Genomic DNA, 24803 nt, shown 5'->3' with positions numbered 1-24803 from the left:
GCACAACAGGAACATAAGGAAAGCCTGCTGGGTCAGACCAAAATCCCATCTAGTCCAGCATCCTGTTTGTTATGGGGACCAACCAGACTCTGATGGGAAGCCCAGAAGCAGGACCTGAGCACAACAGCAACTTGCCCTGCTTGTGAGTCCCTTGCATTAACAGGCCATTGAAGGCAGAACATAGCCATTGATAGGATTCACGGAGGATATGGCTCTTTCAAAGCCATCCAAGTTGATGACCATCACTTGAATTCCATAGTTTAACTATGTGCTGCATGAAGGTAAGGAGAAAAGTCTTTGGGCTCATTCGCAGTTCCATTTGTCCCTGGAAAAACCTGTGGTATAGCACTGCATTGGAGCAAATGGCAATGGGTTTTCCGTGGATTGCTCTTTGTTCTGATTTACCGCTCAAGAGTGGGTTTTCTGGGGGGAAAGTAAAGCAAAACTGCTCGGATCTGTGCCTTAAAAGCATGGGGCAAGCGGAAAAATGTTTGGACCTGTGTTTTCTAAGCATGTGACAAGTGGAATGGAGGGGGCAGCCCTTTGCCTGGCACATAAAAAAAGAAACTGGGTGCCAGGAGTGCCTCCAAGGTGAAATCATTCCACAAGAGGGGGCCACCACTGAAAAGGCCCAATCATGTGTTGCTGCCCTCCCAACCTCCCATGGAGGGGGCACACAAAGAAGGGCCTCACAGAGAAGCATCACGTCCCAAGTGACTTAACGTGTGGACTACCTGTTGATTCATACCACCTTAGTCACCAAAATACCTAGAGCAGTCATGTACAGCAGGAATGGAGAAGCTTCCAGGGGCCACATGGCAATGGTGGGCAAGGCCAAAGGCCAAATAAATGTGAATGTTACCTTTGCACAGAAGGCAAGTTTCTTCACACTGCCACATCCTATCTCTGTCCTCCATGCAGGTATGCCAAGAACATTATCAGTGTTCGAGGACAAATTCCATCCAGGCAAAAACAGTAAAAAAGGTTGCAAAGTCAGGCTGGTTTAGGGTGCAGCTTGGGAGGGTGTGTCCCCCAAGGGCCAGACAGAGAGGCACGGGGGGCCGCATTCAGTCCCCAGGCCTGAGGTTCCCCCATCCCTGATCTATTGCCTCCACTGAGTGGCTCTCCAGGGTTTTAGACAGGGAATCTTGCTGGGGATTGCTGCTGGAGTGGTGTAGTGGGAGACCAGGGTTCAAATCCCCACTCAGCCATGGCACTCACTGGATGACTTTGGGCCAGCCACAGTCTCTCAGCCTAACCTACCTCACAGGGTTGTTGTGTGGATAAAAATGGAGAGGAAGAGAACCACACACACCACCTCAAGCTCCTTGGAGGAAAGGTGGGGTATAAATGTAATGATAAATTAATAAAATAAGCTGGGGGGTGGCCTTTGGCATGCAGAGCAAGCGGCAGAGCTACAGCCCTTCCTTCAGAACCTCAGGAGGCACCTGTAACCGAAGCTTCAGCAACATCCGCATCTGTCAAGAGGCAGATTAACTACTTTGAAATCAGCTGAAAGACCCACAAAAAAGCCCAAACTCCAGATTCAAAGATATTGGACAAAGCCAAAGCAGAGGTCAGATTTAAAGATTCTGGGCACGGAAAGTTTATCCAGCCTTTCAGAGCCAGCCATTTCGTCGACTTATATCTGTGCTACCCTGAGAGGCATTTTTGGAATGGAGTGGATGTTAAAGAGGATTTCTTCCCTATCAAATATACATGCGGATCAATACGACGCAGCCGCTTTGGACGGGAGCCCCTTTTATGGATGACTTCCTCAGTGCCACTTTGCAGCATCTCACCCGCCAGGAGGGGAAGAAGACAGGCTGTCCCCTCTTTGCCCCCCCCCCTGCCCCGCCAGTTCATTTGAGGCTATTTGTGCCATGCAAGCTTTAGAAGATAGCCTTTGCCACCAGACAATTGCAAGGAGGATATAGCTTAAAAACAATACTCGGAAGGCATGACCCCATTTTTGCAAGCTGCACAATCCAGACCGCTAAGAGTTTTAATGGGTCCCTGGGAGCGGTTTTCAGAAAGCTGCTTGCAGGAGTGTGGAGGGCTGCCTCCCTCCCTCCCCCTTCCTTTCGCCTCCCTGAGGAATAACAGGCACGTAGAATGCATGATGGAGGAGTCGCAGAGGTCAAAAGGACTGCTAAGTCCTTGATGGATTTCAATCAGGGGGTCAGTGACATCTGTATACATGACATGCACCTGAATCTGAGTGTCTCCAGGAGAGGAGGAAGGATTTTCAGTTACTAGAGACTACTGACAACCAGAGATGGAACTGTACCCACCCACACCCTCTCTTTAGTTTCTGCAAGACTTGCATGGTGAACGTTTGTGTATGTGTGCAAGAGAGGGCCCTTAAGAAAGGAACAGTTCATAACTGTTTCTATCTTCAGTGTTTGGACTGTGAGTGCTGTTCCTTATGCAGCTAAAAAGGTACCACCCAGGCATCAGGAGGTTTTAGCAGGCTTGGAGAAATCTCAATGTTTCCAGAATTTAATAATAATAATAATAATAATAATAATAATAATTTATTTATATCCCGCCCTCCCCAGCTGAAGCCGGGCTCAGAGCGGCTAACAACAATAAAAGTAACACAACATTTTAAAATCAATTCATTTAAAAAAGAAAAAAAAGGGGGGGGGAACCTTTGAGTGGGTGGGGAGGGCTGTTGGCAGTGAAGAGCCCAATTTGGACTGAGTGACAAAAGGGGAGGGAGCAGAAAACGCTATTAGCAGGATAGGAGAGCTGAAAATAATGCCAATATATTTCAAATCTGGCAACCAATGCGCCCCTTTGGTTTCAAATAGTACATGGGCCGACAAGTCTAAAAATCCCAGGACACAATTTTTCACGGCCCTCTAGCATCTATGGTGGCTCATTTACCAGAAGCAATGTATCTAGTGTTAACTCTAGAAGTGTATCCTCAATTCTGACCAAACTAAGCCTAGGACCTTCTGAATGCAGAGCAGATGCCGTATCTCAGCAGCTGAAGACCCTGGCGAGAGGCTGCAGGTACTGGGCAAGACAGACCAGCGGGCTGGCATGGCACACAAGGCAGGCAATTTCACTCCACATTTCCTTTGAACAGAATCTGTTTCTTTAGTCACTTACTTCCTTTTGATGAGGCAGAACTATCCAAACTTGGACTGCTGGTGCTTTCTCCTTCCGAGATGGCCTTTTCCCGCTTTTCTGTGGTGGGGACACAAGACAGACAAATACACCGTTTAGTTTGTGGCTAAGTTTTGAAGGCTGATTTCTCTAACAAGCCACGAAGCTGCTTCCACACCTTGCAATGGGGTGAGAGGCCTCTGGCCTGTGGGCCAAATGCAGCCCCTTTAGGTCTCTTGGGATGCTCTCCAGGCCATGCCCCCTACTGGCCCTGCTTCACATCCTCCTTAAGTGCTTTTGTCTGGCTGGAATGTGTTGTTCAGCTCTGACAATGTCGCTTGCTTGTCTGGATGGAGGCCAGAGAGGGGTGTGTGAGTGTGTGTAGAAACGTAGCCTACTGTACCAAAAGGTTAAATTTACACTTCTTCTTGCTCTGCTCACTTTCTCCTCTGGCCCCGTCCACCACTGGGATGTGGCCTTTGAAAAGCTACCCAGCATACCCAGGCTGTAAAAGGTCCCCCCCCACCACCGCCCGCTTTACAACATCTTCTTCAGTCCTAATGTAAGGACGGAGCAAATGAGCGGCAGTGTCGGAGGCACAATTTCTAGCACAAGTACACTGACTGGGCTGGCAAGAGGCAGAGTTTGGCTCCAAGGTTTAAGTGGCGTGGCTTTCTCTGTTAGGATTTTTTTCATTAAAAAACCCTTTATTGCCTTCTTTATTCTCTGGAGAGACTTGAAGTACCTAACAGAGAAATAATAAGAATAGTGGGCTGGATTTAATAATATAGTTATTCAATAACAAAGCTACACCAGTGGAAGCCAGTGCAGGGATTTAAGAATTCCAATCGCATATGATAAACATTTATCTGCATCAATGCCTCCCCTGGCTCTAGCCCCTGGGGGGAGCTTTCCCTGCAAAAATGGTCCTCTGAATCATGGGGGTAGTCAAAGGGGGGCAGCTGCCCCCCATCAAGTAAAACAATAGAACTACTTAACTGACCAATCACATCGGCTCTGCCCCCCCCTGACGAAAGTCCTGCCCCCCCAACAAAAAATCCTGGCTATGCCCATGCTCTGAACACCAACAACTGAAATTTCCCACAGTGCCCCTGCCACAGCTTGACTCCAGGGCATTGTGGGACTGCTATTTTAATTTCCCACAATGCCCAAGAGCATGCCTACCTTGAGGGCATTGGGGGGAAATTAAATGAGCACTAGGAGGGGGGAAAATGAATGAGCAGTCCAGAGCAGCTGTTAGGAGGTGGCTGCAGCAGATGGTGATCTGAACAGAAATGGCACATTTGATCACCTGGCATAAGGGGGAAAAAATCATTTCAACTGATACAGAGTACAAGCCCTTTCCTGCATGGAAATGGATCTCTGCATAGCAAATCGTCATATACGAAGTGTCCCTAAGATGGCCTAGCGCCTACATGACTGGAATCTAGCACCTTATTCATGTTACTTGACTGTGCTATCTCAAGGCCTCGAGAGCTACAGATGCATTATTTCAATTCATATTTTTATCCTGCCTTTTGGCCAGGGTGGCTGAACAGCACATAAAACACAAATGAGGCCACTGTTAAAATAAATTAAGATCTAATTAAGGGAGATAATGGACACCAGTCCCCAACTCCCAGATGCCAATGGTCTAACCCCAGCTTCCAAAAGCAAACTGAATACCAGAGAGAGCTCTTACAAGGATGAGGCTGTTGTAAATGTCTGGCAGAGGGAGATTCGATTTGCAGAGGTCTGGGCTTCCTGGCGCGCAGGCGGGCACTGCTTGTCGTCTACCTTAGGCATGGAAATGTGCGGAGGGCAGCGAAGTGGAGAAAGGGGTTTCCAGGGAACAAAATCTCTCTCCCTGCAACCAACCTTTCGCCAGTGCCAAATTGCTGAACATGTGCAGGCGACAAGGAGGGCCTTTTCATACTGGCATGACCCCAAGACTTGGGAAGGCCACCCAATCAAGCCTACAGCCTGCCTGGAAAGCTGCCGATCTTGCTTGCAGCTGCGCTAACCAGGCCATCGCTGACAAAAGGACAGATGGTTTCTCTTTATCAACATATCCTCCACTGGCACCACACAGCTGGCCAGGACTAGAAGGCCCAGCATTTCTTCAGAGCCTGTGTGAGATGGCAGTGATGGATGAGAATGGTGGGAAACACTTGGGAGGGGAGGTTGCCTAGCAACCACCCGCCTTGCTCCTTCTAGCACCCTTCAGGTTTTTGTGGACTCCCATCCACCTCAGCCAGCATGGCTAATGGTTAGGGACACCAATAGCTGGACAACAGCTGAAGAGCCACATGTCTCCTTATCCTTAGGCCAGGGTGGTTGCTAGGCAACTACCCATGTGCTTCTATTAGAGAGAGAAAAGGGAGTTATTCCCCCATTGAAGCATACTATAATGTGGCTTTGTAGGTGGTGGCTCAGTGGCCCAGCTAGTGTTTGGCATGCAGGAGATCCTGGATTCAAATCCCCATGCTTCCAGTTGAAAGGCTCTCAGGTCACAGGGCTGATAAAAGGAGAGCTAGTCCTGGAGAGCTGCTGCCAGTACGAGCAGGCAGCACTTTGCTAGATGACTCATCCTAAGGCAGCTTTCTGTGTTCATATAATACAGTTTATACAGCACTAACAATATACCCGGTGCTTTACAGGCTCCCATAAGCCAGAAACAGTCCTCTGCCCAAACGGCCTTTGCAAACTAGATTTCAGCCGAGGGGAGGAGAGGCAGAGGGGTTGTGTTGCCAACTGTCAGGCTCCTCAGAAGGGCCGGAAGAACAAGGGAAGCTTCTGCTGGCAGAGAGATGAAGGAGATGGAAGGAGCATCACTTGGTAAGTTTCTGCAAGTCAGGCGACTATAAGAAACATAGAGGAGAATGGGGAGGGGGGAAAGGTGAATGAGAGTAAATGCAATTACAGGTACAGTGGTACCTCGGGTTAAGTCCTTAATTCGTTCTGGAGGTCTGTTCTTAACCTGAAACTGTTCTTAACCTGAAGCACCACTTTAGCTAATGGGGCCTCCTGCCGGCGCCGCGCCGCTGTGGGCCGATTTATGTTCTCATCCTGAAGCAAAGTTCTTAACCCGAGATACTATTTCTGGGTTAGCGGAGTCTGTAACCTGAAGCGTATGTAACCCGAGGTACCACTGTACGTAGGCTAGAGATGCATACATTTCAAAACAAAATTAAAAAATTCCTTCCAGTAGCACCTTAAAGACCAACTAAGTTAGTTCTAGGTATGAGCTTTCGTGTGCATGCACACGAAAGCTCATACCTAGAACTAACTTAGTTAGTCTTTAAGGTGCTACTGGAAGGAATTTTTTAATTTTGTTTTGACTATGGCAGACCAACACGGCTACCTATCTGTAACTGGAACTATGGAAGGCATACATTTCAAAAGTTAACTGAACCTCGGAGCTACTGGCACCTGTTTCAAGGAAAGACTGATGGTGCAGAACACTGATTGGCTGGCCCTTGTGACAATCACAAAGTCACCTTCAAGAGTGACCGCAATAAATAAATAAATAAATAAATAAATAAATAAATAAATAAATATTACTTATACCCCACCCATCTGGCTGGGTTTTCCCAGCCACTCTGGGCGGCTTCCAACAAGAGATTAAAAATACATTAAAACATTGGTCATTAAAAACTTCCCTAAACAGGGTTGCCTTCAGATATCTTCTAAAAGTCAGATAGTTGTGTATTTCCTTGACATCTGATGGGAGGACATCTGATGCCTGCCCACAGGGCGGGCGCCACTACCAAGAAGGCCCTCTGCCTGGTTCCCTGTAACTTTGCTTCTTTCAGTGAGGGAACCGCCAGAAGACTCTCGGCGCTGGACCTCAGTGTCCGGCAGAATGATGGCCACATGAATGCCACATGAATAAAACAACAACAACTCAGTTTTGTTACTCATAGTAACATTTGTGCCTCATAGTAGTCTCTCTCTCTCTCTCTCTGTGTGTGTGTGTGTGTGTGTGTGTGTTATATGTACTTATATGTAAAGAATAGGCTTTTCTATTTAAAAAGAGAGACACAAATTTCACGGGACTGGAAGGAATCTTGGGTTTTTCCCTTTTTTGTTTAATATAGTCATGTATATTGCCATTTCTGACTCATAAACAAAGGGTATCCCAGGGTGCAGCCAAACCTATGGGTTTTGTCTCCATTTGGTGGCTATTTGTTACTCATATGACAGGCCAATCAAGGGAATGGCTAGTCTGGGTGAAATATGGCTTTTATCTGGTACTCATAACATTTGTTTTGTCTTCTCTCTGTATCAGGTTAGTTTTTGTTGTAGCATCTAATTTATAGTGTAGTCCCTTGAAAATGTATTTTATTTTACGTGGTAATATCTGTGAAAGCTGTTTTTGTTTTGTAGAAGTTCTCCCCCACCCTCCATTCTTTTCCTTTCTGTTTTTATTCTAAATCTCTTACCAGGCTATAATTTTAACTTCATAGTAAAGTTTTGAAAATTAAAGAGAGAGAGAGAGAGAGAGGCACAAATGCTTATTTAAATAGCTAAACATGCTGGGTGCCTGAGAAAAAAAAGTTAAGAAGCTCCACCAAAAGCCTGCCTGAAGCATCGTGTGCTTGAGTGTGTGTATGCATGCAGATCAATGCTGCAAAGACAGACATGCATCTCAGTAGAGAAGTGAAGGAGAAAAGATGTAGCAGAAAAATGTGTGAGTCTTGCCTGACAGGAAAGACATCTGTTTCACGCCTTTCTTTCCATTAGGGATCAAATCTTAGGGTTAAGAAAAACACTTGGGGGAAGTGGGCTTTGAGGAGGGAAGAGTGAAGTGGCATTGCATCGGTGTTCTGGGAGGCCATTTTAGGCATAAAAGCAAGGAAGGGGATGGTTGCTGGTATAATTTAAGGCAAGAGACCTCTGGGTAACAGCAGATGAGTAGGGAGGCATGAGACTTTAAACCCAGGCAGAGGAGATGGTAGCACATGGTGAGATTCCCTGAAAAGTTCCCTCAGGACAGTGCTATGAAGTACTGGGAAGCTAAATGAGATCTGCCACCCTTGACCCAAAATTCCTAGACCAGGAATATCTGTCCTCAAATGCACTAGTTCAGGGGTTCCCAATTGGGAAAACATTTTTATTTAGGCAAGTCTATCCAGATATGTGGAATGCTGTTGTGCAGTTTAATGTGTTTTTTAGCTGATGCTAATTACTTCTGAGTGTTTCAAATGGTTGTTTTTAACAGATCTTTACTGATAATTTCATTGTTTTATCCTTTTGTAAATCACTTTTTTTAACAATCAAGCAGGATATACCGTAAAAACTGTGAAACAGCAACTTAATAAATAAACAGGCATGTGCTTAGATGAGCTAAGTAATCTGAAATATTATTGACTGAGCCTTGGTTGGTGGTTTTTTTGTTTGTTTGATTTTTAAAAGTGGAGGGATAAAAAGACCATTTTGCTCCTAGAGAAAAAGTCAAACAACAACAACAAAAGGCGTGCGTGCACACACACACACACAAAATAAACCAGCTACACATTTACTGGATATATCAGCCTTCTGCAACCTTGTGTCCTCCAGATGTTGTCGGACTCCAACTCCCATCAGCCCCAGGGAGCATGGCCAACAGTAAGGGATGATGAAAGCAAAACATCTGGAGAGCATCAGGTTAGGGAAGGCTGGGATGTGTCGAAAAGGCAGCGAGAGGCAGATGTAAGTTCCCACACTCACCTTCCTTGGACGCCTGCCAAAATTCAAATGCTACTTTGAACGCCTGAGCAACTGTGAGGGTGACGGCTTGAGCCTGGGAGAAGAAGAAGATACAACAGCGATTATAACGGTGTATTAATAGACAGTTCTTCATGTAGATTTAAATCATTTGGAGGTTCCGCGCAGCTGAGAGATGTTAAACCAGGAACTCGTTCCTCATTCTACGGCTCTACAAGTCCCATGCCACCATTCAAGACTTAATTCAATATTGATGCCAGCAGCGGCGCCCACTGTTATGGAGAGAGGCAGCTGCAGAACTCGGAGAATGAGTTCAGACACTCGTTTGGGGGTATTTATATTCAATCTGTAATGACTTTTTCTTGGGGGGGGGGGGAGAGATGAGGGCTGACAGCCAGACTGAACAAGCCCATACTAAAGTGGTCATCTGGATTTCTCAACCACACGTGTGCTTACAGACCAGTTTAGCCATGCCACTGTGGACTCTGCAATGGCAGGCTGCAGCAGGACTTGGGCTAAAATTCTGTGTGTGCGCATGCAGAGAGGGGTGTTACTGACTCACCCCTGCACTTGAAACGGAAGGACTGGATTCCTTACACAAAATCTGTCTTTAAAAATACCAAAATCAAAAGGAGCTGTAGCTGCACAAGTGCTTCTCAGTGCTGAAGCTATCTAATTGATTGAAACACGGTATACCAAAATTTCTATACCGCTGAAATCGAGAAAAATTATCAGAGCAGAGTGCACCCTAAAATTAACATCTACTATATATTTTTGGAAACAGCTAAAAATAGTTTAAAGTGCATTACCGAACACAACTAAATACAGATTTTAAACAAAACAAAACAAGCACCAATGGCACCCTGCTGCAAAAGCTTGTCAAAATAAAAATGCATTCAATTGTTTCCGGAAAGCACAGATAGTGGGTGCACGCCACAGTAATAAAACCAACAATACAGACTTTGGCATTTAATCAACTGAGGCACACGTCATTACTTGAAATTTGTGATATGTGGTGTGTGTGTGGGTGTGGGTGTGTGGGTGTGTGTGAGAGAGAGAGAGAGAGAGAGAGAGGATTTGAGGGAAGCCCTGCTATGCAAGCGGAAGGCCAGACATGTTGCAAACATCAGAGGAACGCACTGTCAGTGGAGCTGTTCTGCCAGTGCAGATACAGGGTGGGAACCCTTGGGGTCTCAAATTTCAGCAGTGCCCTGTGCAACCCCAAAATTCAGTGCCCCCTGCCTCTCGTGCTCCTTTCTAAATTATAGTTGCAGTGTCCCTGAGGCTGCACGCCCAGTGTGACCAAACCAGCGACACTCCTCTAAAGCTGCCTCACGCAATGTGGGTGGGTGAAGCCCATGTGTCACATATCCTGCACCCTGTCAATCCATAGCCACTTCCTTATCAATACCTCCAGCCCTGGCACAAGAACTTCACTCCACCAACTTAAGTGAGAGGAGACCAATAAGGTAGCCACCCCCATGACAGGGCACAAGATAGAGAGGATGGTCGTTCAGAGAGACCATCACTCAGATGACAGTGAGCATGGCATGGCGCTGGAACAGGAAACTGACTCAGTTCACACTTAATGGCAAACCTATCTAATTCACACTTTCCTGAAGCAATACACAAGCGTAAGCACAGCCATCCTTCAAAATCTCCACTTTTCTGTGTCCTGCAATGTGATGCTCTGCCTAGGTCACGTGTATAAAAATGCACAGACAAGGTAGGGCAAGGCGTGCATAAACATGCAGATATCTGTGAAACAACAACATACAAAATGCATTATATTACTTTGCAAAAACATGTGCATTAGGGGAAATTGCATACAAGCATGTAAACAGGAGAAAATTGCAGCAAAATGCTGGTAAAAATAGTACCTGCTTGTGTGAAAATGGGGAGAATAGAACTAATGATTGGAAAAGTAACCAATTCAGAAAAACTGAAATTGTCAGAAAACACCCATCCCCAGTACAGGGGGCTCCAGAGAAGCACTCTTCAACTTGCAAAGGGGGGTGGTGATGGGGAGAGGGACCAGCAGAGGGTCTGCAGGCAAGTAGACAAAGGTAAAGGAAAAGGGACCCCTGACCATTAGGTCCAGTCGCGGACGACTCTGGGGTTGCGGCGCTCATCTTGCTTTACTGGCCGAGGGAGCCTGCGTACAACTTCCGGGTTGTGTGGCCAGCATGACTAAGCCTCTTCCGGCGAACCAGAGCAGCGCACTGAAACACCGTTTACCTTCCCGCCAGAGCAGTACCTATTTATCTACTTGCATTTCATGCTTTCAAACTGCTAGGTTGGCAGGAGCAGGGACTGAACAATGGGAGCTCACCTTGTTGCAGGGATTTGAGCTGCCGACCTTCTGATCGGCAAGCCCTAGGCTCTGTGGTTTAACCCACAGCGCCACCCGCTTGGGACTTAAAGTCTCTGAGGGCTTTAAACACTAATGTGAAGGCCCTGAACTGGACCCAGAAACAAAATGGCAACCAGTATATGCATGTATGTTTGGTCCTGACCCAGGACTCACCAACAGCCTGGAATTACCACCTCCCTTCCCAATTTACAAATCTTACGACAGGGTGGCCTGCAGGCAAGTTTTATTTGCCACAGGGGAGAAGCAAGTTAAGAGATGGACAAAACTTGTATCTGTGCCAAATCTCATTTGAAAGACTGAGCCATTTATATCTTTGGTGGAAGAGGAAAACATTTTCTTCTTCTTCTTCTTATGATGGGTAAAGAAGAACAAACAACAAAAACAAAAACCCGCTCCTTAAATATGGTAATTAAGTATGAAGCTCCTCACAGCTGTTTACAATTTCGGCTGTCACATTCAAATCAAGTTTAATAGACCCAGATACGGGTGAGAATTGCCCAGCCGCTAAAAATATAGACTAATTATATGACAGAGATGGGGAAACTAAGACATACAATCAAGGTCTCTGCACTCTTTCCCCATATTTCTATAATGTCACATATTTTTGTCTATGGGGAGAGAGAGAAGAACTTTGTTGTTCTTTCTGCATCAAAAGTTTACAAGGTCATTTAGAAAATGACACAGAAGACTGAAGTCGTCATTAAGAGGATTTTCTTCATAAGGCAAATGTGATGGTTTGGCAATTTTTTAGGGAAGCATCAGAGACTGGTAGGCACCTGCTTAACCCAGCCTTTGTCAACCAGCTGCCCCCTTGATACTTTGGACTACAACTCCCATCAGCCCCAGCCGGCTCTGCAGATGGGAGTTGTAGTTCAAAGCACCCTTCCACTATCCACCAGTACTCCTAGGTAAACACTCCCACATGGAGGGTTCATTTTTAATGCATTTTCTCCACCTAGGCTCTGCAACAGAAATAAGTGCCATCTGCAAAGAGGGGTGTTGAAAGGTACTATTATTATTTATTGAACTTATTAGTTGCTTTTGTTTACTGATGTAACTTAAAAGCGATTTACAACAACAAATAACTAATATACCTTAAAGCCAGCATAAAACAAAGCACAGAAGGATCTAAAACACATTTGTATTTTTAAAAGGTGGGATTAAAACGCCCCACCCACTGAAGAAGCACAATGGTTAGGGTGTCAGACTAGGACCTGGGAGACCAGGGTTCAAATCCCACGCAGCCTCAAAGCTCACTGGTTGACCCCAGGCCTGTCACCTCTCAGCCTACCCTCCCGCACCGGGTTGTTGTGGGGATTAAACGAGATGGGGGGAGAACCATATATGGCACTTTGAGCTCCTTGAGATAAAGGTGGAATATAAATGCAATCAATCAGTAAATAAGTAAGTACCGTATTTTTTGCTCTATAAGACTCACCTTTTCCTTCCTAAAAAGTAAGGGGAAATGTGTCTGTGTCTTATGGAGTGAATGCAGGCTGCACAGCTATCCCAGAAGCCAGAACAGCAAGAGGGATTTGCTGCTTTCACTGCACAGCGATCCCTCTTGCTGTTCTGGCTTCTGAGATTCAGAATATTTTTTTTCTTGTTTTCCTCCTCCAAAAACTAGGTGTGTCTTGTGGTCTTGTGCGTCTTATAGAGCAAAAAATACGGTAAGTAAGTACCATTCCGTCTATAAGACGATCCCATGTATAAGACACCCCCTCTTCTGGGGGACTCCAATTTAAGAAAATGGGGGGAGATGGCCCCTGTGTATAAGATGCCCCCAAATTTTGAACATTATTTTTTAGGGGGGAAACCTAGTCTTATACATGGAAAAATACGGTAAGTAAGTAAACTGAAAGGCTTAATGGGCTCAGGCCCATGACACAAATTTGTGCATACTATTTTTTTTTTTTGTATAGACATCTCTGGGAATATTAAGATGCTGGGTGGCCAGGGTCTCACTAGCCCTGTAATTTAAAATGTGCTCAGCCACCTTGCAAGCAATGAGTGTTTTTTCTTTAAGTTTAAAAGCAAAGAAAGAAAAGGATGGGAGATCCAGGCCTGAACCCTCCCCTCCCCCCCCCCAGCCGCCTGGAGAAGCCACAGATTGAATCTGAGATTGTCTCCATGCAAACATGCATGCAGCTATGGCTGTTCTCCAAATAGAACATAATGAATGCAGAACCAGGTGCAAGGACCACATGCAAGGTTGACTTATTTTCAGCATTTGCATCCCACCTCTCTAGCAAACATGCAGGGTTTGTATCTGCACCGAGTCTTTTCTTGATGACTCACATATACCTGTCACAGCACACTTGCAGAATTTGACAGCTTTTAGACTTGGGGATGCTGATGATACCAGGAAAAACAACAGAAGGCACTTTCAGTTTTATTTGCTCTAGGTCCAATATCCTTAATATGTCTTTATTGGTTTAGATCAGGGGCAGCCTATGTGGTGCTGAACTACAACTCCCACCATACCTCGCTATTTGGTTATACTGGCTGGGGCTGGGGCGAGTTGGGAGTTCCAGCATCTGGAGAGGATGACATCATCCATCTCTGATTTAGACAGATAGGCAGACATAGGTCAGACTTACATCTGTCAAAGTTATGTCTTCTTCTCCTTATGGGTTCAAGTGCCAATCTACTGCTACAAACCATGCTATTGATTCTGCCAAGTGACCCATCACTAATCTGTCAGTGTGGTTCAAGTGAGCCACTGCACATTTAAAGCTTATCCACCCCCACAGCTGAACTTCACACTCAGGGGTTTTGGATAAGCTTTTGAGGAACCCCAGGATACTCATAAACATAATCTGAAAGCCCGCTGGTCTTACATTATCTTTGGTGTTCCTTCTGCACCTTGTCCAAGCTGTGCTCGCAAGAGGTGCTTCCGTCAACCCACCCTTGTCACCTCACTGCAAAGAAATGCAATACTGACCATTTTCCGTTTGGTGCAGAGGAAAGCGTGGCACTCCAGGTTCTCATTGTGCTGGCTCTGTGCAATATAGGCAAACACCTTGTCATGCACTTTGTCTGCTGTGCAGTAGGATATCCTGTGAACATTGGCAAAACAAGACAATTAAATACACATTATTATTTTTTTAAAGGGGGGGAATGCACTCTACACCCAGGCCTCCCTCCCTCCAACACTACAAGTTCTAGCTCTGTAAAATTCGGCAAACCACACATGCAAGGGGTCTTTCACAAGTGTCTCCAAACTGACTGAGGCTGATGGGAGTTGCAGTACGAGGTATTTGGGGGGGGGGGGGCACCAGGTTGAAGGATGGGATAAGGCAGGGGCAGGGGGGACCTCTGGCCCACCAGGGTGTCCAATTTAGCTTGCAAGGCCATTTCCCCTAACTACACCCACCTGCCAATCAGTGAGAGTTTTAAATGTATGGCATAAATGTGGCCTATGTGCCGTGTGAAGAAGTGTCTTTCTTTTGTCTCTCAGGAATCTTTCAACTTTGGTGGATGGGTCCAAGTTCTTGTATCATGGGAAAGGGAGGAAAACTTTTCTTGTTAGAAACCAAGAGGTAGGCTGCTGAAGAGGAAGAGCCCTAATTCTCTTTTGTGGACTTATGAGCCTGAACATGCCACATCTTACAAAGAAACATTTCACAGAAAGCTTTCAGACCTGTCACATGGTAAATATGGACTATCAATTATTTTTATTTGTTTATAAGAATTTATAAAGCCCTCGGTCAAAAAAATCATTAAGTAGTATACATAGAACAATTGAAAACTATAAGACCAGCAAAATTTAAAAGCTATATATACACATGTGTAACTTGTTCATATTTACTGCCTTACTACACTGATATCCCACAATGGATATATTTGCATATCTGTCTGTCTGTCTGTCTGTCTGTCTGTCTATCTACAGCAGGTGTCTTAAAACTGTAGAATGAGTTGCAGCAAACCCCAAGAGACAAGAGTGCTCTTGTACCAAACTAAGTCCTGCTTAAGCAGACTCATTAAAATTAAGAAACCTACAGTACTCATGTCTATTAATTTAAATGGGTCTCCTCCGAGTAGGACTAGCACTGGAGACAACCCTATGGCTTTGCATTGTTTTCCGACAGCATTGATTTTCATGCCTGATTGTGTTTTTACTCTCAAATAGCTTTGATTGACTGATAAGGAAGGCAAGGTAAAAACACTAAATAATAATTTTATTAAAACTGTTTCTACCTTACCCTCTGTCAAAAAAGTCCCCACAGGAGAAATTAGCAATAATGTTTAATACAGTGTAAAATACAGAGAAATAAAACAATGGGGGGGGAGGGGAAAACACACACACACACACACACACACACACACACACACACACACGTAATTAAACAGTGAAACCAACCAAACCAAACTCTCAGTAGCAAAGCACAGCAGTGTGGGCAACAGTATATATCAATCTGCCAGTGCTTTTCAGAAAAGGTCAAGGGTTTTCACTGCCTGTCAGAATGCAGGCAGCAATGGAGGCAGGTTGATACCTCCCCTTCAGAGAGGGCATTCCAAAACATTGGGTGCACAATCAAAAGGTCCCAAATGTAGAGACGAAAGCGGGAGCGGGATGTGTGAGATTCTGAAGACATCCTAGTACAGATCGAAGCTGTTTGTAGGGGCCAGGTGCTCAGAGCACCTTTTGTGTACCAGTTGCATGCCTCTTTGCTTCTGGGCCTAATTTAAAGAGCTGCAGGTTAAACCACAGAGCCTAGGACTTGCCGATCAGAAGGTCGGCGGTTCGAATCCCCGTGATGGGGTGAGCTTCTGTTGCTTGGTCCCTGCTCCTGCCAACCTAGCAGTTCGAAAGCACGTCAAAGTGCAAGTAGATAAATAGGTACCACTCCAGCAGGAAGGTAAACGGCATTTCCGTGCGCTTCTCTGGTTCGCCAGAAGCGGCTTAGTCATGCTGGCCACATGACCTGGAAGCTGTACGCCGGCTCCCTCAGCCAATAAAGCGAGATGAGTGCCGCAACCCCAGAGTCAGCCACGACTGGACCTAATGTTCAGGGGTCCCTTTACCTTTAATAGCCTTTAAAGCCCTACACCAGGGGAGAGCAATCCTTTTTCTGTCTGGGGTTACATTCCCTCAGAGGTAATCTGTCAGGGGCCACACACCAGCAGGAGGTGGGGCTGAAGACCAAAGAGGCTGGGGCCATCCCCTTTTCTCCCTATTTCTCTTTCTTTCACCCACTTTCTCACCATTTCTGCCTCCTTGGCACCCACATGAAATCTGGCTAAAGGCCATACCTGCTCTACATGGTTTAGAACCAAGTTCTTTGAAGGAACAGCATATGAAGTGAGAAAGGGAGAAGCCAGGAACATTAGAAGAGGAGCCCTGCTTCCCAATGGGACTCCTGGATTGTCTTGCCTCTTTACAGGGTTGAAGCCCTGACTGAGCAGCCCCTGGCCAGTGGCACTAACAATAGGGTGCCATGGGTACCTGAGCACCCACAACATTTTTGGGGTTAATCTCTCTCAGCTGTGCCCAGTGTTTCCCTGTAGGCAAGAGAAACCCCCAACCTTGAGATTAAGAGTCTCATGCTCTACCAACTGAGCTACTCCAGGCAGATATAAAGCACCCACAATACTGGAAATCCAACTCAGCCTCCCCACAGTAGTTTCTGAGATGATCAGTCCCTGGCCACTTACTTCACAGCTAATATTTTCACCATAAGGCCTAGAAACTTAAAACAACAACAACAACAACAAACAAAAAAAACCCCCAGAAGCTGATAGGATGCTGAATTCTAATATAAACCTCTGTGCTTTGCACCAAACAGCACAGCACTTATATTGTGAGGCTTTGCCTTACAAATAAGAGAAACAAATGAAAGTTTCAGGCACACACCATGCACAGATTCATAGAGTTTGCTTATCAGATCAAAGCAGAGAGAATGCAATTTTCCAGGCGGAGATCTTATAACGCTAGGGAAATGCAGAAAAACAAATACCCATCCATCTTCCCAAAAGCTCTGCTTTCTAAGGAGTGCTTCCATTTTTAAAACAGGAGAGTGTGGGTGGGGGGAGTACTTTGAGCTCAGGAAATCCTGCCAACTCTTGCTCTTCTGCGATGTGCCCACCCCATTCTGTTAGAGAAGCTGAAGGCCAGCCTGGACATCACACCAGGAGGGGCCACCCTATCTGCCCACCAATATGGGAGTGAGTGATGTGCATTCCAGGTGCTTGGAGCAGCCAACTACTCCTTAGCAGTTATTGCCCCCCACCCACCCATCAATGCCCTGATTATACAAAAGCCTAAAAATGGGCCACGTTGTATTTAAAAATGGCTGGCTATAAATCCCCAGGGCAAGATGTAGGCTTCATTCTCCCTGCCTAAGAAAGGCTACCAGGTCTTCATCAGGCTTCTCAGCACATTTCTACCAATTGCTGTTCTTGCTTGTATCCAAGGACCACAGGCAGTTGGGGAGCACAGCTGGGGTTGGTAGGAAGGGAAGCTTCAAACACATTTCCAATCTAAGTGGAGAGCTCCCTTCTGAGTTGGGGAAGAGCTGCAGCTCGATGATAGAAAGACCCCATGTAGAATTTCTGGTATCTCCAGGAAGGGCTGGGAAAGTCCCTTGCCTGAAATCCTGCAGAGCCACTGCTACTAAGGATAGACCAGCCTCCACCAACCTGGTGTCTTACTGATGTTTTCAACTACAATTCCCATCAGCCCTAAGCTCTTTGTTGGGAAGGGCCACAGCATCTGCTTTACATGCAAAGGTCCCAGGTTCAATCCCTGAAATCTCCAGGTGTGGTTGTGAGAAAACCTTGCCTGGAACCCTGGAAAGCCACTGCCCGTCAACACAGACAATACAGTCGTACCTTGGAAGTATAACAGAATCTGTTCCGGAAGTCCGTTCGATTTCCAAAACATTCGGAAACCAAAGTGCAGCTTCTGATTGGCTGCGGGAAGCTCCTGCAGCCAATCGGAAGCCACGCCTGACATTCGGCTTCTGAAAAATTGTTCCAAAATTGGAACACTCACTCCTGGGTTTCAATTGTTCGGGAGTCAAGGCATTTTGATATCCAAGGTACGACTGTACTGAGCTAAATGGCCAAGGGTTTGACTCAGTATAAGGCAGCTTTCTATGTTCTTGAACCTCAGGAGAGGGCTAGAGGAAAAGAGGGCATAGCAATGAGTGTGCCAAAAATGCACAAGGAGGACTCAAATCAGGCCTAGTGAGGAATGAGGCTCGGGAGGGTGTGTGACCTGGGGAGAGGCCAGGTTGAAATGCCCGAAGGACCGCACATGCATTCACCCCAAGTTTTGCAACAGAAGAACATGACTTGAAGCAGAAAATCACTCATCGCTTGCAGGGAGCAGCAGTTCAAAGCAGCATAGTCAGTGCATCTTGAATTATCTTTCCCCCCACACCAAGCCTGATGAAGATCTGATGACCTTTCTCAGGAGGAGAGGATAAATCTTGCCCTGGGGGTATATAGTCTGTCATTTATTTATTCAGCAGCACTGTGTCAGAGTGCACTTAAGTTTCAGGACAACTCAGAAGCGAGCTGTCCACTCGATGAAGAGACTAGTTCAGCTTGCACATCTTGGGACTGCAAATGCGTTTTGACACTTCCTCCAAACCCCAGCGCTGTCCCCCAATTCTCTGTGGTCCTTGGCTACAAATGATAAAGAGAAACTGATGGAAAGGTGTTGAGAAAACGCTGCCTGCGAAGATCATCCTCAAACTCTCACAGGTTCAAGCATCATTAAAGCAGCATGACGACAGGCACTCAGCCCATGAGCTGAGGAACATCCCTTTTGGCAGGATGATGCTCCCTTGGACTGGGTGAAAAACCGCTTTGAACTCTACAAGCCAATAACGGCTGGTACCTGAGGGATGTCTTTCTAACAGCATTCCCCAATCTGGTGCCCTCCAGATTTTGTTGGACACCAGCACCCAGAAACCTAGCCACTGGCAGGGGTAATGGCAATGAAGTCCAAAACACCTCTCATAGGCAGGAGGTTGAAGAACGTTGTCTTACAAAAACAACTGTGGGTATTTCACCTATTCTTGGAAGGGCATTCATAGATAAGCAGCGTGACAGAGAAACTGGCCTTGCTGACCATTGTGCAGAACGATGTCCATATCCGACAGGATTGTGAAAAAAAACACCATGGTTTGGTTTAGTCATCTGTGTAACAACTTGTGGTTTGTTGAAAAACTATGGCTTGGCATTGTGAGCGAACCAGCTTCCTATGTTTTCTTGTATTCTGCAATGCACCATGCATATTGATGGTGCAAGAGTGATAAATTAATCATAAAAATACTAGTGACGTTGGCCCCAAAACTGTAATACCCTCAAATGGCTGTCCCATAGCACAAAGCTGTACCAAGCATCCCTTTGTCATGAGCAAGGGGTTGTTCCTCTTGAGGAAAGCAGTGCCTGATCTACCAGTTGAGTTTTCCAGGGTTTAAAATACATTCAAAATTAATTTACATTGCATTAAGTGTCTTGTTGTGCTCCGGTGTGGCCTACATTTGTCCTACATGGAGCTTCACAGTGCTTTGTTTTTATAAGAGGCACTTATGTTTTCCCTCTTTCCCTGTAATTGTTTTTTTTAAGCTGTTAAATGCTGGTTTTTGTAACAGCAGTAGAGACTCTGAAATCCATTCAGCAAGCAAAAAATTAGTGTGTTTTTAGAAAAACGGGTTCCAGAGGGGCCCTCCTAGGTGACACCTACAAACTTTATTCATCTTTAGGAGTAAAATACCACTCCTGGTAGCCTCTGAAATTAATGATTTTTTCCACACAGTGTACACAAGAGGCTATGAAGAAGAAGGCCACAGACGTCACCCAGAACTACTTTCAACTAATGACCGAGCTTCCCGGAAACTGCTGAAGGCCTCTGACAGCTCCCACCTGCTTTCTTACTTAAATCCAGTCCCAGGGTGGCCCTGGCTGTCAGCTTCCTCCTCCTTACTCTCCGCGTTGCCATTATAGAACTCAGCAGAGAGGAGGATGGGGAGGAAACAAGAATTATTTGGCTCTGACTCTCCTTGGCTTTGGCTCCACCAACTGTTGACCTTTCTGCCTTCTGCCTACCAGCCACCACTGGTTTCAATTCTCCTGCAAAGGGGATTTCAAAGGGAGGCTACAGCATGAAGCTGCAGAATGAGAACTTATCAAGACATCTGATTCTATTCATTTGGGGATGATCACAGCGAAGGCTTCCTGCCCCGCTGCAGGCGCTAATTAGCTCAGCAAAGCTAAGATGACTGAGTCATCACCAAATAAGTGCTGTTGGGAACGGCTGCAATGTTTATCAGCGTACGTTTAAGCTTCAATTGAATTATCACAAATTGTAATTTTTGCATTTCATGCTATCTGAACCCACTCTTTACTTATTTACCCCCATTACCTTTGCAGCCTAAATAAATAAATAAATAAATTTATATGCTGCCCATCTGACTGGGTTGCCCCAGCCACTCTGGGCAGCTTCCAACAAATTAAGAAGGATAGCTCAGCTGGTTAAAGCACAGTGCTGATAATGCCAAGGTTGCAGGTTCAATCCCTGTATTGTAGCAGTTGCATATTCCTGTATTGCAGGGGGCTGGACTAGATGATCCTACTCTACAATTCTATGATCATTATGTAGAGGCAAAATGATAAAACCACAGTGAAACAACAGACATTAAAAACATCCCTATACAGGGCTGCCTATAAACATACACACACCTTTCAACTGGGGGTAACGCATCTGATGAAGTGCGGCTCTTTTCCACAGCACATGAGTCTTTAAGGTGCTAGGGGACCGTATGGCTGCATTTGCACATAACAATGAGGCTGTGAGGAGGAGGCTGCTGTGCCTGTGTAAGTCTTTGCAGGAAGACCCACCAGCAATAAATCAGGTCAGTCTGGAGGTCATGCCTCTCCTCTCAGCGTGCAGAGATAAAGCAGAAACACTGAGCGGGAAGCATGGGCCTGGTGAGGAATCAGAAAGAGGAAAGCTGAGAGAAGCACAGAAGGAGTGGATAGAATGAGAAGTCCAAGCGGTGCACTTATTATAAAAGGAGACTGGTGAAGCCTAAGGAAAGTGGGGAGAGGGGCAAGTCCAGGGGAGTTCAAAAAGGGGGTCTCAACTTGTATAGCAATGGCCCCACCCAGTATACAGTTTAGAGTATCTTGTGGAGGGATGTGTGTGAAGTGGTGGATAAACACAGAGGGCATATGCCAGTATCTATTAACCTGGCAAGGGAATCTGAGAGGTGTGGGGCCACCACTGAGAAAGCCATGCTCCTTGCACCTGCCAGTTTCACAGTTTTACCAATGTGCCTTAAATATTTACTCTGCGCCTTTAAAAACTACAAATGGAATGTACCTGTATATTGAGATGTTTTCGACTGCCTCGTTTGTTACACTGTCACTGAGGATTATCCCTCTGGGAGACACTTTTAGGGTTACTTTCCGAAGCTTTCTGCCACTTGCTTTTGCCTTGAGAAAGAAAACATTCAACATGTTTCATGAGTCTGGTGGAGATAAATCAACTTATCTAAAAGTCACATATTAACTATGTACAGGAATAACAGGCAGATGTTGTTACTTGGAAACAGCCCCCAAACCTGCAAATATTTTTTTCCACCATTTTGCTCCTCTTCAGTAAACCTTGCAAGAAGAGGAAGAGAACAGAGTATCGTGCAGGAAGGCACTGAACAGGGACGCTCTGCAATGAAACATTTGGCTGCAGGTTCTCATTTCTTCAGCATATTCTTATTTCTCTCTCTAATATGAAAACACCCTGGTTTACAAACCAAGGGGTTTGGTTTTGCAAACAATGAGCTTTTCTCCTCCTATCCACCAGGAGAATATATGCAGGTCACAGCACATAGCTGAGCTGCAGGAGCAGGTAACACATGAGAGGTAGCCTTTCATAGGGCCTAGAACAGGAGCATGAGGGGCCTGTGGCCCTCCCGATTTTGTTGGACATCAACTTTCCAACCACTGACCATGTTTGCTGGGGTTGGTGGGAACTGGAGACCAACAAAAATACCCAGGGAGCCGCAGGTTCATCCGTGGCCTAGAAACTCTTTTGCGAATTTTGAAAACTGCAGAGGTTAAATGAGGCTTCATGATGTCACGATTCATACTAATTCTAATTCAAGGAAAACAAATTGAATGGAGCATACAAAACAATAAAATTCAAATATATCACGTAGCGGTTTATTTGGCCCCATAAAACACCTCCACACCCCATGGGAGCCCTCCTATGGATTGAGGTCATCAGATGGGCCCCTGCTTAAGATATTCTTCCTCTTTCTTCATTTGATGGGGACAAACATCAGGATCTTTGCTAGCTACCACCCCAATCCACTGCCACAAGAAACCTGCCCAAGTATAACTCTACAGATTTTTAGCAAGATATGCAAAGCCTCCTTTATTCAAGCAAGTTTTTAGTAACTTGCTATAAATCAGGCCACTTTTATGTTGGCTAATTTCCTATAATTGCAGAGCATTTTATGCATTTTATGAACTGCTTTCTGTTTTATGAACTGAATTTTAATGGTTTTTAATGTCACTTGAACGAGTTTCCCTACTGTTCTTGAACATAAGTTTAGAGTGCATGGCTATAGGCCGAATTGAAGTGTTAACACGTAGGATCTGTAGCAGAAAGTTGCAGTGTGAAGTGCTGCTGTTCAGACGTCTAGTTGCTCCATCCTATTTTCCTCCCTCCTCATTTTTCCACCCCTCCCAACATCTAACCAGAATTCCATGCCCACTGAGCATTTGTTTGGGGTTCCCCCTCTGCACCCCTAGTTCAAAAATTTCCTTAAAATATGTTTTGTACTTTTGTGAATTTTGGGGGTTTTCCAAACCTGCTAACACCCTTCACTTGACCACAGAAACAGAGCTCCCATCTGAGATCCTACAAAGAATTACAAAAACAAAAGCACAAGTCATCCACATTCCCAGTAAACTTTCAAACCTATCTGAAGTTTGAATGGGAGATAGAGCCAAAAACTCAGCTTTCAAGCACTGCTCTGGATTCAACAGGACAGAGCTATGGAAGCTGCATATTTACTACTATGGCTGCTACCCTTCTAGCCTAGGCGTAACGAAGGACATTTGGGGGGGGGGTGAGGATATGAAGTAAAGGGCAACTCACCGTGGCTACAATTCTTTTGACAGCAGCAGCGGATAGCTCTTCACCTTTGGGTTGTTCGACGAGTGTCATGCCCAGGTACTTCAAGTTGAAGAGCATGCCCTCCAATAAGGTTTCTCTGGTGTCGGTCCAGTTTTCCGGGAGCTCTGTGGAATTAAGAAGGTTTATTGTTTAAGGGTACCTGGTACTGTTGCTATCAAAGGGTTAAAAGGTAGCAGAAACGCTCTAATCACTGAGCAGCTGGAGGTCATTAGGCTTCCAGGAACATGAGTTTGTATAAATAGTCTCCCGTGTGTTTGTTCTCTCCCTTCTCCCCTTTTGGGCGTGTTTGCTGATATGTGTGGTTCGTCGCCGGGTTTTTTTGTTTTTGTAAATAAACCTTATCTTTGAGTTCCAAACCGCTTGCTCCAAGACTCCTCTTTGAAAAGATACTGCCTCTCCTGCCCTTCTAAACCGCTGCGCGAAATGCTCTGCTGTAGTGGGACTTGTGACGATGGAAGCGCACTGGGCATTTACATTAAACTAATTAAAGTTTAATGGGACAGGTTATGGATGTTTGTACGTCAAGAAGGAGCTAAGGAGTGCAGTTCAGAGTGATTTATGCAAGGACTGGAGCGAAGTCAGAAGCGGTTGCCGACAACGAAAGCCTTCAAAGCAGCTTGAGTCCTGCAACGTGCCTAGAAAAGTTTTAAACAGGCACTGCGCAGTTTGTACTCGCTGGAAGACGTCTTATTCCTCAAGGAGCCACCTCAGCAGCTGGGAGACGGTCTACAGGTGTGTGAGTATCGTTCCTAAGCCCCAGGGAGGATGGCAGAGTCCCAGGAAAGTTTTTCTGTCCCGTTTACGCGACTCAATGGGAAAAATTGGCAAGATTGGAAGGCTAGAGTAAGGGTTTGGTTGCAAGCAAAAGAGTTGTGGAGTTGCACTGAAGCACCGCCTTTACAGGCAGCTGCAGACGCGTCTGCAGAAGACAAAGCAGCAGCAGCAGCTTCACAGAAACGCGACAGGAAAGCCCAAGGTCTACTAGTTTTGGCAGTGGGACCAGAGCAAATGCCTTATGTTTCTGAGTTAAAGAACACGCATGAGGTCTGGACGGTTCTGCAGCGGTTAAATTCTAGAAACACTGCGGGGGCCAAGATCCATGCTACAAGATGTTTGTTTGATTTACGTCTCCAACCGGGAGCGTGTGTGAAAGAACATATTGCCAAAATGGTGTCTGCCTTTAATCAACTAAGACAGCTGGGCATTCCTTTCTCTATGGAGCAGCAGTCATACATATTGTTGTCTTCTCTTGATAAAAGCTATGAGACTCTAGCTCTAACTTTGGAAGCTATGCCTTCAACTGAATTAACCCTTGAATACATTTCATCTCGGCTTGCAGATGAACAGGATAAAAGGCAAAGAGAAAGAGGTTTGTCTTCAAAGGGGAGTTATGCTGTGCCTAAGAGTGTTGATGCTGAGTTTGAGCACACAGTAAATGCTTTT

At 45.6% G+C, this 24803-nt stretch overlaps 1 protein-coding gene across 2 annotated transcripts in view; it reads right to left on the bottom strand.

Moving 5' to 3' along the window:
* The window catches only part of LDLRAP1 (low density lipoprotein receptor adaptor protein 1), a 71126-nt gene that overhangs the window by 13454 nt on the left and 32869 nt on the right, over positions 1-24803 (bottom strand). For both annotated transcript variants that reach the window (XM_081869465.1, XM_081869466.1), the window contains exons 2-6: positions 23322-23464; positions 21540-21652; positions 14145-14259; positions 8830-8902; positions 3121-3198 (exon numbers count right to left, since the gene is read on the bottom strand). In XM_081869465.1, the coding sequence (XP_081725591.1) occupies positions 3121-3198; positions 8830-8902; positions 14145-14259; positions 21540-21652; positions 23322-23464 (522 nt within the window). The remainder of the gene's footprint in view (positions 1-3120; positions 3199-8829; positions 8903-14144; positions 14260-21539; positions 21653-23321; positions 23465-24803) is intronic.

Source organism: Podarcis erhardii (genome assembly GCF_964252035.2).
Source record: "Podarcis erhardii genome assembly, chromosome: 7".
NCBI lineage: Eukaryota > Metazoa > Chordata > Lepidosauria > Squamata > Lacertidae > Podarcis > Podarcis erhardii.
This window is presented reverse-complemented; position numbering and strand designations above follow the sequence as displayed.